A 17,239-nucleotide genomic window follows, 5' to 3' on the forward strand; every position below is an offset into this window, starting at 1 on the left:
TTCTAATGAGAACATCATTCCTCTGGGACAAGTAGGTACAGATTTTAGCAGAAAGCAAGGAATCAAACTATAGAAATACACAGGATCCTGAAAACTAAATTGATCCAGAATTGAACAGATGTGAAACCTTGGTACACTGCTGTGCAAAGGCTAGTAGCCTGCATTAGGCTGTAAGTGATGTGGTGGGGTTTTAACTGCTGATTCTGGGTTCCTGCAACTGGAGTCTTTCCCAGAAAAAAAACTCCAGAAAACTCTATCTCATAATTCTCTCTAACAATGGTCTGCATGCTTTTGTTTCATTTTTGTCATAGGAGGAAGTTGGACAATAAAATTAAGATGAATTGTTATCCTACAGCTAGACAAAGATGAAAATTAATCCAAATGATCAATGCAGAATATACATGCATTTATAGAAAACTGTCAAACTAAGACAAGTCTTCTAATGTGGCTAAACCTTCACAGGATATTTTAACACTTTTTTTAAATAGAAATTAGAGGAGGTTTGTAAGTATTAGTCAACAGATCCACTCAACAGTGAGCTAACACATCTACTGGAAAATTGTCTGGACAAATTCCATAAAATGGACTACTTCTGTTTCCTTTGTGAGAGTTCTCTACCTCCCCCAATTTCATATCTGTGCAGTCCTCTAGTTCCACCTTCATACACAAATACTAAATAAGTATGCTGTGATTGTTAATTATTCTATGTGATGGAAATGAGCGGCACCTGATAAACTAGATAAATTACTTGCAGAAATCTTAAACAATTATTTAGACATTTAGCTTTGTACCTGTTTAAAATGAAGTTGTTTCTGAGCGAAATTAAAGGAAATAACAATTGTTATCAACCACATCAACGACCACAAGGCTTCAGAAACAGAGCAGCTACTCATCACAGTAAGACCCTTTTTGATTTCAAGAACATGCCTGCTAGCCTTACGGCTATTGCTCACTGTGATGCTCATTTGGATTTTTGGATGTGGTGCATTCATCCATATTAATCAGTTAACAAAAAGATGAGCAGCAGAGAGGTTGAAAAGTTAAACATCATTAGGTTTGACACAGCGGGAAATTTATCCATCTCTTTCAAAAGAGATGCTTGCTAGATTGCATGTAAGAAGTTTGGAGATCAGAAGATAGTGTTAAATAACTAACTGGTGTTCCAAAGTAGTTCTTTGATATGTTTTCTTTTGTCTTAGCATTCCTATGAAAATTCACATCCCCATCTAAATTCCCCCAACGCAGCCCGTTACAAAAAATGACAAGGCTCTTCAGAATCATGCATTTTTAAAATAAAAGCAGAAACAAAAAGCCATTTTGAATAAAAACAGTGCCTTTCCTTTAAGTTCAGTTCTAAGTTTAAGGCCTTATTTTAAAAGACAAAAACGGACTCATACTTCAGTTATCTTATAAAGTCAATGACTACCTTCAGCATGGAGACTGCAGCCAGGCACACGTGGCTGCAACTGTGAGACAGTTATCATGCACTCCAGTAACATGCTGCTACAAGCAGGAGCTTGGCAGAGGCAAGTCTTCTACACAAAAGATAAATATGAGCACAGTCTAATCTTAGATTCTCTAAGGCTCACTAACAATACCACTAAGAAAACAAAAACATATTTGTCTAGGGCTTTTAATTTCTATTTGTGATAAGCAATTCCTGTCCATTGCAACATAAAGTTAGGCAGCAGCCTAATGATATGAACCATCAGGAGGTAGAGAAGGGTGCTGTGCAATTCTTCTCTCTTCTGGGGCTTGCCTAAGTCTGACTGTGAGCTGCTGCTTCTCTTTCAAACTGCAAACTCTTCCAAGCATAAACTGACAGATGTTGAAATTTGTACACATTGTGCCAGTATTCTTCAGGCAGCTTCATCGATTGATAAAACCAAGCTATTTTCCCATATTCACCAAACAATAAAGACTTGCTGAAAATGCTGGATACAAAAACAATTATTAAATGTTATTATTTTTATGGAACAGAAAATGTTATGTCTTGTAATGCTGATGAAGCTGATTGTTTTCTGTTAGTCACCCTGAAAGTAATGCCTCCTATTTATTTCCATGGTAACTACAACAACTATGAAGAGCACAATAACACTACTTGATAGAGTAAATTCTCGGCTACAAAATACTACTTCTCAACACAGTCATCACCATTAACTGTACATTTTCACCAGCAATGAACAAGAGCCTGCATGCCATACCCATAAAAATCTGCACTTGCAGAGGTGATCCAATGTTTCACAGCTGCTATGAAGACACTGCTGTTAGGAAAATCTTGCCCACACGGTCCATCTTTCATTGGCCCAAACAGATGGAAGACAGAAGATGCCTAATCTGGATTATACAGCAGCTACGGCAGGACAGTCCAGCTGAGACTGACAGTGTGCTCCACAGTCCCCAAACTGATATGAGGCCTGGAATCATCGTATTGCAAGAAAAAGGTTGTCCTTTTCTCTGGCCTGATTCCAGAAGTACAAGCTTTCAGCTTAGGCAGCAGCACAACATAGTGGTCAGAGTGGATGGTTTACCCAGGCTCCAGGAAATCCAGAAGGATCATCCCTTTCTTATCCCAAAAATGTGTACCACTTTACCACCTGAGGGCTAAGTCCTGAGCTTTTTCTTCATATATCATCACTCCATGGACTGTTGTTTTAACTCTGGTTTGTAGCGATGACAACACATCTCATTACTGGTAATGATCCATGAATCTGTCATCTTCAGCATCAGATTGGTTCAATAGGTCCTGACAAACTTCCATACAGTTCCTTCTGTTCCTGTGTGAGCATTCGTGTGACACATCTGGCACAAACTTTGTGATATTCCAGCATTGCCATTGACAATGACTGCATGGCTGTCCAGAATGTGACTTGTTTTTGATGTCTCCATCTTTCACTGCTGAAATGAACCTCACCGTGCTCATACCCACTGTATGGTCTCCAGAAATGTTCAGCAAATGTCAATGAAAGTTGATGCATGGAGGAATTCAATGACACACCTTTGCTTCATAGACACCTCCATGCCAGATGCCATTTTGTCAGATTGCCCTTTGCTGCCATCTGTCACACAGCAACCATATGTACTGGAACGCTATTGGAAAGGTTCAGTCTCTTCTGTTATAATATCTGCCTCTGACAATGTGTGCCAATATACTAAAATAGGGGGCATTACTTTCAGAGCAGTCCTTATAGTTATGTCCTTAAGCTTTGATTTCAGAATAATTCAGTACTCCCATCTTATCTGAAGGTATATGGTTAAAAAAGCTTTATTTTTTGCTGTGTTTGTGTAATATCTTATAAAATTGATGTTGAAAGAAAGATGGGCCCCTTACAATCAGCCCGATTCAAGTCTCCAAAGTTGATTGTTATATATATTAATGATCAAAAACGTATTTAAGTTAGGACCTATATTAACTGAATAGGCATTCACAAGTGTAACCATTATTCTTTCAATTATATAGCCAGAAAAACAGAAAAGATGCAAACTCGTAAGCTAGAAAGTTTTTAAAAGAAAAGTCTTTGTCACATAGGACATTCTCTTTATGTTTAGGAATTCTGCCATCTAATAAGGAGTTCAGAAATATGTATGTGCAATCTAATAAGTAGCCTATTATTAAAGCACATTATTTCTCTTAAAATTAAAACATCATTCCTCTTGAAAATACATTTTTTGAGAACAGGGGACCCTAGTTCCCAGCCTACGTTACTAAGTCTGCAGCATGTTTTAAAACAACTGTGCTTATTTGTTACAATTATTTTGAAAGTCACTCTTCTGTGTTTCTCAGAAGAAGGAAAACCTAACATCACAATTAACCATCAGCTGAATCTGCAAACAATCTACAGGAATTCAGCCAAACATTTTTCTATTTAGAGGCCCAGGTGCAGCTGTCACAAAATTTATCAGGTATCCTAGATAACCCTTCTTCTTTCCAACACCATTATTGCAAGGTGATCATCTCCCAAGTTCAGCTGCAGCAACTGGTTATGGAGCTCAGGCACACTTCCTTTCCTGCATTCTTCTTGTCTCAGCTCTAATCACTCAACTGAAACAGCACAGAGTCCTCCAGTGCTAAGGATCTTCGCCTTTTAAGGTTTCCAAATTCACTAAAACGCAGGCAAACACTGCCTGCTTTTAGTACCAGGAACACCGCTTCCTTCTCTGCTGCTGTTTGAAGCCTGTTTTTGTTGTTATTGCCATCTTCTCATCTGAACTATTTTTTCCTATCCAAATCAGTGCAGGGAACTAAGGCTTATTCCCTTTACATTAGAAGCAGTTTCTTTTGGTTACTTCTTCATTGACCATGTAGACAAATCCACCTGCCCGCTACCAGGTTCTTGCCCAAGAATTCCCACCATGTCTCTTTAGAAATAAGCTGTCATCAGGAAAGTCAAATCCAGCTCAGGAAGGTGGCCAATTTTTAAACTATATTAAAACAGATCCTGTTCTTGAATGTCAATATTTGATTGAGTCTCTGATTTTAATTACCAAATGCCCATGGTCCTATGGAAGCCTCCGACACTCAGAAAGAGGTTTACTACTGCTGTCAAATATCAAGCATTAAGGAGGTTCATAAATAGCAGCACAACTGTCATACTAACAGCCCACTGACATCCTAAGAGCAAAAATTTATTTTGCTGCTGATTACATAAGACAAAATGTTTACCCAAACGCCTTCCATAAGTCACACAACCAGTATTTCAATTCTCCTTAGATGCAAACCTTTCTAAATTCAACTAAAATCAGAGAAAAGTACAGTGAAAAAAAAAAATTCTATGCTGAATAAATCACTCATTTTTATTTGACATTTATAGCAAACAAAATCTATCTTCTGGACATTACTGAAGAGCCATGGTAAATGTTTAATACAGAAAGGATTGTGAAAGTTAGGTACAATACAGCAAAAAGAACACAGGCTCCTGAACCCTTACGGATATCATTGTGTTAAATTTATGTATTTCAATTACAGCTGAGTTTGAAATATAAGACAATGGAATATGTGTCTATGGTATTTTCCTCTGAGCATTTAAGATACAGGACTCAGGTTAAGTTTTGTATGAAACAACATCCTATGTCTTTTCCTTTGTAGCCACACAAGGACAGTGTGTTATTTTTCATCTTTAGCATTATTTTCCCTGGCGTTTTCTCTATTTCCCGAGGCTTTAGCATTAAATCACACTAGAACATTCCTCCCTCTTATGGCACATGGCCAAACCGTTTCTCAAACCTTCCATGTTCTTATAACTAATTCACTGAAGTATTTCAGTGAAGAACATGAGATCAAGTGACTTTTCCATTTAACCTGATTATATTTAGCACTTTTTTTTTTTTAGAAATAGTTAGCACTTTTTTGATAAATATGCATTATCAAGAATACCTTTGATAATTACATCTTGTACAGGAAAAAAAAAAAAAGATGTAAAATCTTATATTTTTTTCAGAACTGGGTGTTCTCTAGTGCCAGACAAAGCAGATGCAAAGTTAAACGTTCATCAGCAGCCTAATAAAAAAGATATTTGTTTTTCACAAACTTAACACTTTACAAATTCCATTAATTTCTACAGCACACAATAAAAATGTTAATGTTGTTAAATGTATACGCTGCCTTTTTTTTTTTTTTCCATTTCCATGCAAATACATGCAGCTAAATATAATTCATAGCACTTTAAGTATAGCAATTCTTAAAATGCCAGTTAGATACAAAAACCAAGAACCTGATAAATCCATTATACAGAAATAATAAGGGGGGCGGGGGGGGAGAAAAAAGAATCAATTACCTCATTATTCTATCACCTATCGCTGTTCCTCTGATATTATATCTAGCAAAGGGAACAACAACTGAAGTCATTCAAAAATGCTGGATATCATGGATAAGGTTTTTAAAAGGTTAGCATCCATTACAAAATGTGTTCTACTTCTTCCAGTTGAGGAGATTTATGCTCAATGTGTTAGTATATGAGACTATCTCAATTTCAGCAAAAATAATATTCAGATTACATATTAGTACAACAAAGTAGATCCTATAAAATGCAGTAATTTTCATAGATTATAGCAGAAATGGAAGCAGCTGCATTATTATTTCAATTTTATGTTTGCATTTGTTTCAAATTTTGATTCACTAGTTTAAAACCTTCCAAACTTCACCTCTGCTCAAAGATCAGCTTCTGTCCAAGTCTACAGAAAAGTAATGGAGTCATTTAAGAAGGAAAACAGCCCTGAAAGAGGTGGATTTTTTTGTACTTTGTGAAAATCAAGCTCATTCAGTTAAAAACGGCATTCCCTGCTCATAAGGTTTATATATCTTTCTTAGATTCCTCCCTCTTCCTCACACAGATTACAAAGTACACTGTCCAGGTAAGCCATATTATCTCTCTCTGCTCCAACTACTGAACTTAGTAAGTTTTAATGAAGATAAGCCATGGGCCTAATTTAAGACTTCAAAACCTGTTTATCTTCTCATATTTGTAAAACAAAGAACCATTTCATGTGGCTTTTTTTTTTTTTTTTTTTTTTTAAGTGAAAAATACTGTAGGCAATTCCTTATACGTTAAAAAGAATGTGTATTGACTAGCCTGTAGTCAATCCAAAATAGAAGCTTCTTTTAGCCACTGATCTTCACCACTCTTATAATGATGTTCAGAGGTTGCAGAAATGCTACAGGAAAAGAGATGTCACATTCTCAATTCTTTCAATGAATATCCTTCAACATCAAAACTATTTCAACCTGATTCCCAATCAATATTCAGTTGACTTAACCAATTTATCAACCCACAAAAGACTGTTCTATTTCTACATATTTTGCTGCTAGTATTTCAGGCCCTTTTCAAAACACTCAGCTAAGTGCAGGGGTTGCGTTTCTCTATCTGTCACACAGTCTTCCCAGGCAGGTTAGCTGCAGACAAACTACCCTCATTGTGTTTTGAGACATTTAAGGAACTACAGCAAGAGTTCATGTTCCTTCCATCAATTCTTACATTGTATAAGTGAGATAAAAAAGACCCTGCTCCTTGTCTGAACACATTAAAAGTTGGAATCAAACTATGAATGTTCTGAAAAATTAGATTTGAAAAATTGGTTTAAAAAAAAACCTGTTCATAAATCTGAAATCCACATCCATCCTACTAAAAATTGTCCGAATCCTGCAAAGTTGAAGCAGCAGGAAGTCCTCTATTTATTTAACTTCAAGTCACAATGTCAAAAGAGGTATCAAGAGGCCACTTCAGCCACTTCTTTTCCTTAAGAGGAAGTTTAAGTTCATGACTTCAGAGTACAGGTTCAGAAGGCTCCCCTCCCTTTCTCAGTGGAGGAAGCTTTACTTCACAGTGGAAAGCTGAGTCAGTTTCTTCTAACGCATTTCCCCATCTGTGGAGTTTCTCCTATACATAAACAATTAGGTATGGGAGGAAAAAAAAGTAAAAAATCCTAAAATTTCCTCCAGACAAAAACTACTAATGTTATATACTGCAGAAGGCTTAATAGTTGAACTGTTTTGTTGTGGTTTTTTTGGTTGTTTTTTTTTTTCAGCACTGTTTCAAAATTCTTTTGTCCCAGAAAAAAACATTAAATTATTTTTTTGCCACTATGTGCATAAATTAGATTCAGAAAAGTTACATTATTGCAGGACAACCTTATAACTTCTCTGGAAAGAAAAAGCAAACAAAGAAAACAAAAACCCAGTACCTCCTAGATATTATAGAGAGACAAAATCTAGTATACTACTTCTGTATTAATGACATTAATTATGTCACAGGGATGACACGTGGGAAACTCAATAATTAAGTAAATCTGAGAAGATGAGCTTTAGTAAAGGAATTGTTAGGTAACACAATTTTCTAAGTGAGAAAAGAGAGAATATAAGACAACAGGAAGCATACTGGTGGACTTACTGGCCTTGAAGGCAATTTGTTCAATGTATTGCTAATGACCTTTGAGCAAAATGTAGGAATGTACTCATGCTATGCATTGAGAATGTGAAATTGGGTAATTTTAAGACTATAGGACTGTAGGACCTTGAGAACAGTCATATACTTCCAAGCTTGCTTCTGGTAAAAGATGAGAACATTATCCATGAGAACATGATGAAGGAAAGAGTTCAATAGCCTGAAGACAAAAAGCCACCACTATGAGGCAGCCATAGGCAAGAGAGAGGAAAGATGCCATTATCCCATTGGTACCACTAAAGAATCTTCCCTAGAAAATGAGTAATACTCATACCATTACTCTTAGCAACGTACACACAGCACAGTGTGCGTAATTCCGGCCTACCAGATTCAAGAAAGTTTACAGATGGGAACCAGTACAATGCTGGAGGATTACTAGAAGACTTTACTGCTAAGAATACAGAAAATCTTAGTGCTCTTTAGTCTAGCAAAACAAAAGCCAACAACAGGCAGGATGAGCATCATTTAAATGATGTTCATCCTGTTCATCCATGCACTGAGCATGGAAAAACAGTTATTTCAAAGCACTATGTTAGCACAAAACAAAAAGACTGATTATGGTCTACTTATACCCGTTGTATTAGGAATGCTTTGAAGCAACTTCCCACTTGTTAAGGCATCAGGGGGATTTTATGTAAGGGATATGTAAGTTTATGAAAGGGATAATATGCTACAACATCTGTTGCACAGTCGAGAGGACTTTCAATTCCTTTCACTCCTTTTCATGAGAGATACAAATACTAAGGGCTTATAGCTGGACTTTAAGACCACTGGTGCCTAATCTCTCTCCCTGGATATCCAAATTCTTTTGCATTACTCATAGCTTGTCTCACTTTTCTTCAGTATCTCAGAGGGCATTTAGAAACTCCTGAAACCAGAAGAATAGGAGGGGAACAAAGTAAATATGTACTGTTAGAAATTAAACTTGAAAAGTTCTCTGTTTATATGTATACAGTAGTAGAATAAAATGAGGTGGTCGGTTTAAGCCTGAGTAATGAAAGCCTGGAGGCAATCCTAAACCGGTACTGACTAAACAGTAGCTTTTGTCAGGTTTTATATGGGAAAAGTAAAAGGGAGCAAGGGGCTGCATAAGGGATTTTAACTGCATCATTCATTTAGTTGAATGATTTTTCATATATGACAGATCTCAACTGCTACAGAAGAAATTTCAGTACATAGACAAGAGGAGAAAAACCAGTGTCAGATGGAGAGCAACTTCAATTAAGATGTTCAAACTAGTGGGAAACTGTAACTGCTGTAGCACACTATGAAGTATCATTCTAATTACATTACTATAAGAACTGTTACCTCATAGAGAAAGTATAAGGTGCATGAAGAGAAGCTAAGAATCCTAATGAAAGCAGAAATGAGATTAAAATTGCAGAGTATTTGATAGCTTGCTCTTCATCGACTACATTATAATGAACGTTGGCATTGCAGTAGGAACTCTTCCAGCCCCACAAGACATTCATCTGCAATTCAAGTTCACTTAGTATTGTGTGAAAAATCAACTGATTAAGAGAGTATGTACATGATGACTTTTTAATAGATATCACTTATTGAACTATCTGTGCTATGTAATAAGGAACCACTGTTCTTCATGTCACCACTGACTACGTAAGCAGCTTAGGACTGTTTTGTAAACTGCAAATTATTCAAAACCTCTTCTGTACTCAATTATTAAATTTCTTCAGATTATTTAATGAATATACATTGTGATGTTTAAAGTAAAGAATTTGTACTATGAGTACAAGAAATTAATAGCAAGATAATAATGACTTTGAAGAGGACAAGAGTAAAGCTAAGGTATCTAACCTAGTTATACATCTAAAATGAATGAAAGATTTTCTTACTATCTCCAAGGATGTTGCTTAAGTAATTCATGTAACTTTTAAAAAGTCCAACAATTGAAATTCATTAACAAAGGTATTAAAAAAGCAATACTAAATTAGGGACTAAGTTTACCAAGTGGTCAAACAATAAATTATTTTAAGAGAAAATAAATACACAAAGCGTATTAAATGCACCTTTTCTTGGCAACGGCAACCTTCAGTAAACCATTTTTTTTAATCCTATACATAGATGTTCAATAACTGAAAAGAGAAAAAGGATTACAATTTCTCCTTCAGAGAATAAAAAGAATGATTGAGCTTCTCTCTCTTAATGTATGTACTGCAGAAAAACATAACATTAATGAACGACAACATAGCTTCTGTTTTGTCAAAGAAAAAACATCCGAAGTACAGCTGAAAAAGCAAGTTTAGGCCCCTATGCCCTCAATGCAATTATATGAATTTCTGACTATTCTCACTGGAGCCATAATTACCAAAAGTGAACAGCAAACATTTAGTCTTGGGGGTATTCAGCAGGCACAAAACAAAGCACAGGCAGATATTAGGTGTGTGGAAGCTTGCCTGGCTAGGGGGAAAAATGTAGCTATACAAATCTTACATATAGGCAAATTAGGCTCAGCCATAAGGCTGATCAAGCTAGCAAAACCAACTTTTAAAATTAAGGCTATGAAGCATTGGCTTCTAATACATCCATTAGAAGAAAAATGCATTTTGCCAAACAGCAGCAGAGACAAGTATTCCTCTAACCTGTGTCCTGGTCCTCCTCGATACCTTGCTCCTGGGATCAGAACAGGATCGTCATCACTGTCATCAGTTTCTTGGAGAGCTGAGGTTCTGGTAGAACAATCTTCTGGAGTTGCAAGCCCTGAGGATTCTGGGTGTGGCTGAGGTTCATCGTTTGCACTAAGCAAGTTGGCAGTGGATTCAGCACTTTGCTGACTTGAAATTTCTTGATTTGTACTTTTTTCACTTGAAGCTTCTTCCTCCGCAGTTCTGCAGGCAGTCTCAACACTGGGATCATTTTCTTCTGGTTGGATTCCAGGATGCTCGGTGGCAGGTTTATTGGATACAGCTAATGGAAAATATTGGTGAAATGATTACAGCATATTTTAGAAGTCATTATAAATGGTCATAAAAATTAAATTATGCATATTGAATTTATATTGGAAATTTATTTTTTTCCATTTTCTATGTCCTCACATAACAGTATTAGTACATATACGTACTTGCTTCTGTTGTCTCTACAGTTTCATCTGTAGTTTTCAGTTCTTCAGCACTGGTGTCTTCCTTGTGAGATTCATCAGGAACTCCTGAGTTAAACAACTTTATATTAAATTGCATGATTTCACTTAGATGCACATCTACCAGTCCTTATAGATGGTACCAGCAGTCCTAGATCAAGCCAATCAAAGCAATGCTCTGCAAGTTCTGTATCTCACTTTACTGCAATCTTAGATAGTACTTGCATAAAGTCGGTATATTAAAAAAATAAAGATCTCTTTATCTTCTTGCTCAGGTCAATACATAAGCAAAGAAGAAAGTATTTATTGTGCCTTAATACACTTGTATCCCACACAATCAGAATTTAGCTGCAAAACTAGCAATATTACTCTTCAAACAGATGACTGCTTACTGAAAAATACTATTTCTGAAGAAAGAAAATCCCTCTGCTGAAAGCAGATTTTTCTGGAAACTTTTTATTTGACTTGACGGCCCTTTTGGCAACGAAATGAGTGAGACTACCTCACATTCAAGAAAAAATAAGTAGAACCTTACATAACAAAATACACCTGAAAGTTGAAAGGAATGCTGCAAAATACCTAGTATTCACTACAACTATAAACAGCAGCTCTACTATTTTTCAATACAAATTAGGGCAAAAAAATATTCCTAAGAAAAAATAACAAGGGTATCAGAACTAAAACCAGGAAAAGCTCATTTTATTTGCACTTATTTGCATCTCTTTCAGGTCAGACCTGATTTCTCCTTCAAAAAACAAACAAAAAAAACCAAACCACCAAACTCCAACACAGAACAAAAGCACCGTGTTCTATTATGGCTATATTCTGCCTTCATATGCATGTGTATGAGACTCCCGTTGTATTCGGTGGTAGTCATAGACATATGAGAGCAGAAATTTTACCTTACCATTACAGAAGTAATGCTGAATCTTACTTGTTTCTTCATCTTCAGGTCCTGACTCTTCTGGCGTTTTTGTTTTTAAGGAATCTTCTTGGCCTTCAGTTTTGCAATGACTTCCACTCCCTCTAGAGCTTGAATTTGTGCTGCTCCTGGCAGTGTAACATGTAAAAAGCAAACGAGCAAAAAATCCACAGAACTTAGAAACTATATAAACTGATCAGAAAATCACTGCAATGTAGTCAGGCATAGAAATACTGAATTCATTGTTCTACAACTTAGGAACTGTGCCCACCGAAAGACTAACTTGCTAAATAATGTAAGAAAAGTTTGGTAGAACCAAGAATTAAAACTTGAGTGCTAACTCCCAGACTACCTTTCCATCAGTGTACATTGCTTTAGTAAAAGCAGTGAGTGCAAACATGATGCTTGGTTTTGATGACAATAGCTGGGTTTCCAACTACACTAGCATTAAAAAAATTTACAGTAAAATATCACACACTGTTACATAAATTCCATGTTGAAGTATGACTGCCTTTCATTTTGAACGTGCTAGCAACTCTAGCCATTTTCAAATTGCATATATACTAATTGGAAAATATATCATACGTAAAGATATTTGCATCTATGCCAGGTCAGTGCTAGTGAAATGTGTCAACAAGAAGTCAGAAGCAAAACTAAATTCTTACCACTCATCAGTGAAGTCCAATTTTATTGTGCTAGTAGTTGTTCCTTCTGTACTGTAGTGCAAACTTAAAACTGGTTCACTCGTTCCTGTTCGTGGCTTATCACTCTCTGTAAATATGAAATTGATAAAGTTTGGATGAGCATCAGCAATATACATAAGGATGCTACATTTCTGAAGATTCATTTATCTTTAAAAAGGTCACATTGTTAAGACATAACATTTAAGATTTGTTACAGCCCAAGCAAACAGTTAAGAACTTCCAGAGGAAACACACCAAATTCACACTTCGCAATGCTTTAAAAATGGCTTAAAATAATTTGTATTTACAAAGAACAAACAAAGATGCTGCCCTTCATCATGCAGATAAATAAAACTGTCAGCTAGGTACGTGTACACGCAATATGATCCTTCAAGAGCAGATCTTTCTCCTATCAATTATCTTAGTAATAAGAACAAAGTAGTTTAGATGTTGTGTTCAGTCCTGTTAGTCTCAGTAAACACGTGAAGAAAGCCGATGAGACCACAGTCAGCGGTCTAGAAATCCACCTTCTCCTTTACTTTTTTGTCTACCTAGAATCCACTCAACTACCAATATCCTTTGACCTGTCATAAATAGTCAAGTAATTGTCATGAAATCACTCTAAGTTCACGTTCTGATAGCTTCAGGCTTGGAAAAAAACTCTTTCATACTATAATAACCTTAAGCAGAAGGGGAGTCATCGCAAAACAAAGTATTTGTGTCTTCCAAAAGTAACAGACGTCAAATTGAAAACTGCTGTAATCCTGGCAAACTCCTGTTGAATTTGTAGTTTTAAGGCGGTCCAGTGGTCACCTTCAAAATGGAACTGCTCAATAACATCCATCCACCCACACAACCTCCTTGAGAGAAATTCATGGTGACTCTCTATCTACACGCATGGCCCAACTGCCATTAATGCTTAAGTTGGCTATGGGCAATACTAAAAAGTTAAAGCAAAGTAGCATCAAACTAAACCTCACTACACAGGTGGCAATCATTCAAAATTCAGACGGCAGAGATTGATTAGTACTAGGCACTGCTCAAATGACCAGTAAAGTAGCCTACATATCTTGTTTTGCTCAAATGCTGTTTGGACAAAAGCATGACAAATTTTCTTTGGTTTATATAGTACAGAAATTTGATCAAAAGAATATTTGCTGTATTGGCAACGGACCAGTACCTAGAATGAAGTAAAAACTTCAGATAATCTTTGGTCAAGCATCAATTAAAATCTAACATTCAATGCAAGCATACAAATTTCCCATGCCAGAATAAAAATGGCTACAATATTGCCACAGGATATTTATGGAAAAAAAAGCAATTAAGTTGTAGGAACTATAAAACATAAGAATTTAACGCAGTCATCGGTACTTGTCTGTAAACAGTTGACAAGACAGAAACCCACTACAGTATCAGAGCAGAAATCAGTGCTCTGAAGAACTTGAAATATGGATTTCTATATTTCCTGATGACAAACTGAGAAAATAGAGTAAAAAATTATAAACATGAATTAATCATATATGAGGAGCATCAAAATAAAAGCTTCTAGTTACATTCTCATTAGAGTGAAGCAAAGATCAAGCTGTATCTTATAAGTGGCATGTATAAATATTCTGACTGAAACTGAACAAAAAATGATGTATCTTTAATTATCAAATTTGTTGTTGTATCTTTTTCTTGCAATCTGTCAGCAAGTATCTCCCGGTGTAAAAATCTGTTCAATGTTTGGGAATTCCTTCCTATGCATGTACAAATACTGATCATTTCAGCATACTGCACAGTTATCAAGTTATCATGAGTTGGCCACTGGGGAAGAGTAAAAGATGACAGAGAATTCATCTTCTTTCTCACAGATACAGATGAGATCTATCTTTGAAAGAGGAAGTGAGACGGAAAGGCAGACAGTTTAGTGCCTTGAATAGTCCTAGGCAGCTATCAAACTATCACAGTACTATAACCTGATGCTACTATGCAATATTCACTTCTGCACAAAACAAGTTAACATTTCTGACCAAAGTAACTGAACATCATGAAACTATAATGAATGTAATTGAATGTTTGGATTGTGTTATAAAGCTCAGATCTATCATCATCATGAAGAGTGCTTTAGTGTCCTAAAACGTCAGCATCAAGAAACTAAAGCCTTCTGATTGCACTTACTGTGGAGGCAATGCTTGTATTTACTCATACTAAAAGATAGGAAGAACTGCCATAAGCACATCCAAAGAGGGCACTAACTGAGAACTCTGACACAGTTTGACAAACCAACTTGCTCTGAGCCAGCTCACATATCTATAGTGTGGCACTGAACAGTCAGGCATGGACATCACCATAGCAGTGATGTTCCATAAGTGCACGCACTAACTTGCAAATATCTAGAAATATCAATATTCAACTTGAAGGAAGCAGCAGTAAGATGGCATGGGATGCATGCATCCATTTACACCCCAAAGTTACCAAGCTAGTGCTCTGGCTTCAGGTTCTCTCATCATACCAATTCAAACAGAACCTTAAAGACATAATATTGCCTACATACTAGAAGAAATATTACAGATATCCTTTATTATTAAAATCACAGTCAAACAAAACATTCTGTATTAATTATTATCATCTATTTGGAAGCTAATTTGTAAAGAACGGATGGATGTGCATGTTCTGCTAGAATGTCAAAAAAAAGGCATTTAAATATGTGTTTCTATAGGCATAAGTATCAAAAGATCTTTAAACCCAGAAAATGTCTAAAAACATAAATGACAATAACACAGACTGGTCCAAAATTAAACAGCTAATTCAGTACTAAATTAAGGAGGAGAAAAAAAAAAAAGAGTTAGAACAACCAAGTATTTCAAATATCAGTATTTGTTACTGATACAACTTCTTCCATTAGCTACTTACACATTTCTGAGGTTTCTATTCAAGTATCAAGTAAAACTAACAGAGTTTAACTCCAAAATTCTCCTCTGAATCTCAGCAAATTGTTTCTTCTGGTTTTCATTTGGATAAGGTAGGTTTCCTAACAAAAACTGATTCCTTTTCCAAATTCTTAGGCTATGAAACTTAAGGTAACAAATAGTGTCTTTCCTGGTGATCCTTATCACCACAAAAGAAAAATGTTACCTTAAAACTTTCCGGATTACTACAGTTATGCAGTTAACAACAGTAATACAAACTAGCTGTCCTGATTGACAAGAAATTTGGGAACTGATTTCTAGGATGAAAACTTCCGCTTTCGTTTTTCTTGTTACGTGGGTTTAATTTACCAGCTTTATTTAATAAACCATTTTATCAACTTTCCAAAAATTTTCTGCTGTATAAATTTCAATAAGCATACAGATTTGTTAATTCTAGCTTACTCTACTACCATTAAATAATGCTTTGAGTCCATAGAAGAGTCCATAGAATTTAGTCACTAATAATAAGCAAGTCTTCCAGCCTAACCTGAAGAGTGATGTAGACTATTAAACCATGAATAATTAGTAAATGTACATAGTAAGATTTAAGGCTATTTCATCACAAAATGTAGTTCTGCAGCATGAATTTATTATATCAATAAATCAAACACAGCTTGATTTTCTTCCCCCAGCATTCTTGGATCCTAACATAAATCAGGTCTCAATGGTTGCCAAATACTGTCTTTCAGAAAGGGAATATCAAAATAGCATTCTAGCTTTCAATGCGAAACATGAAACAGCCAGCTCTTTTTTGGCATTTGAGCTACTTAAGCTCTATTGAGGCCTTGATATGGAAGTAAGCTTAATGCAGAGCGTATGGAAATCTATTTTTAAATTACCCTCCATCATTCGTTAATTATTCAGGCATAAAAATTCACAGCAGATGACACTGGTTCAGCTAGAATAGGGTCACCTCCAGCCAAATTCACTGCTCACTGTTCAAAGGCTCTGATGAACAATGGGTGTAGAGAAAGCTCAGAAGCATTCTTTCTATCGCTAGAACTTGAGGCATCTACAAAGAACCACTAGTACTTGCTTAGTAGAAGGAGTAGAGGACAAAAGATTACAGAGGTAAGATGCACTTAAATGCAATAGGTGCTCGAGTTACTCAAACTGTGCAAGTACAACAAAGCTGCATTTATCTTTTGCATAAAATAGTCTTTAGCATTACATGATTGCAAGTTATTTCAAGTTGACAGCTGCGTTCTGATTCAAGAACAACCATCCAGAAAAACAGAAAAACTATTTAAAGAATTAATTTCATATTTAAAAAAAAAAACATACTGAATTTCTGTAGAGTACATAAGACATTTACTGTACCTACATTGAATGCATTATGAACTGAGCATAGGATGGCTTTCAAAAAACAATTAACCTTACTCTGATCCTGGTATTGAGAATCAAATAATTAACAAGTTTCCAGCAGATCTGCTTACAGAATTCTACATTATGCAGATGAACAGCATTTTAGACTGTTTATCACCACGAAAGGCAATTTTAAAAAGGAAGCATTGCAATCAGCTATGGCTGGGTATAGCGCATTTCCTGTCACGCACCCTGTTGCTCATCAAGTGACATGGATCCAAGCTGTTTGTTAACCACAGAGGAAGGAGAATCTGAAACAAAAATGAGATTTCAACTTAAAACATAAG

The 17,239-nt window shown here is 35.9% G+C and overlaps 1 protein-coding gene across 7 annotated transcripts in view; it reads right to left on the bottom strand.

Annotated features, from left to right (window-relative positions):
- DCAF6 (DDB1 and CUL4 associated factor 6) overlaps nucleotides 1-17,239 on the bottom strand; it is an 81,844-nt gene that overhangs the window by 12,774 nt on the left and 51,831 nt on the right. For 2 of the 7 annotated variants that reach the window (XM_048937173.1, XM_048937137.1), the window contains 6 exons: nucleotides 17,144-17,203; nucleotides 12,619-12,724; nucleotides 11,939-12,081; nucleotides 11,017-11,100; nucleotides 10,538-10,862; nucleotides 5,775-5,816 (listed from right to left, as the gene is read on the bottom strand). In XM_048937173.1, coding sequence (XP_048793130.1) covers nucleotides 5,775-5,816; nucleotides 10,538-10,862; nucleotides 11,017-11,100; nucleotides 11,939-12,081; nucleotides 12,619-12,724; nucleotides 17,144-17,203 — 760 coding nt within the window. The remainder of the gene's footprint in view (nucleotides 1-5,774; nucleotides 5,817-10,537; nucleotides 10,863-11,016; nucleotides 11,101-11,938; nucleotides 12,082-12,618; nucleotides 12,725-17,143; nucleotides 17,204-17,239) is intronic. The other 5 variants (XM_048937180.1, XM_048937162.1, XM_048937154.1 and 2 more) reach the window with 3 other exon arrangements.

The sequence above is a fragment of the Lagopus muta genome, chromosome 1, assembly GCF_023343835.1.
Source record: "Lagopus muta isolate bLagMut1 chromosome 1, bLagMut1 primary, whole genome shotgun sequence".
Taxonomy (NCBI): Eukaryota; Metazoa; Chordata; class Aves; order Galliformes; family Phasianidae; genus Lagopus; species Lagopus muta.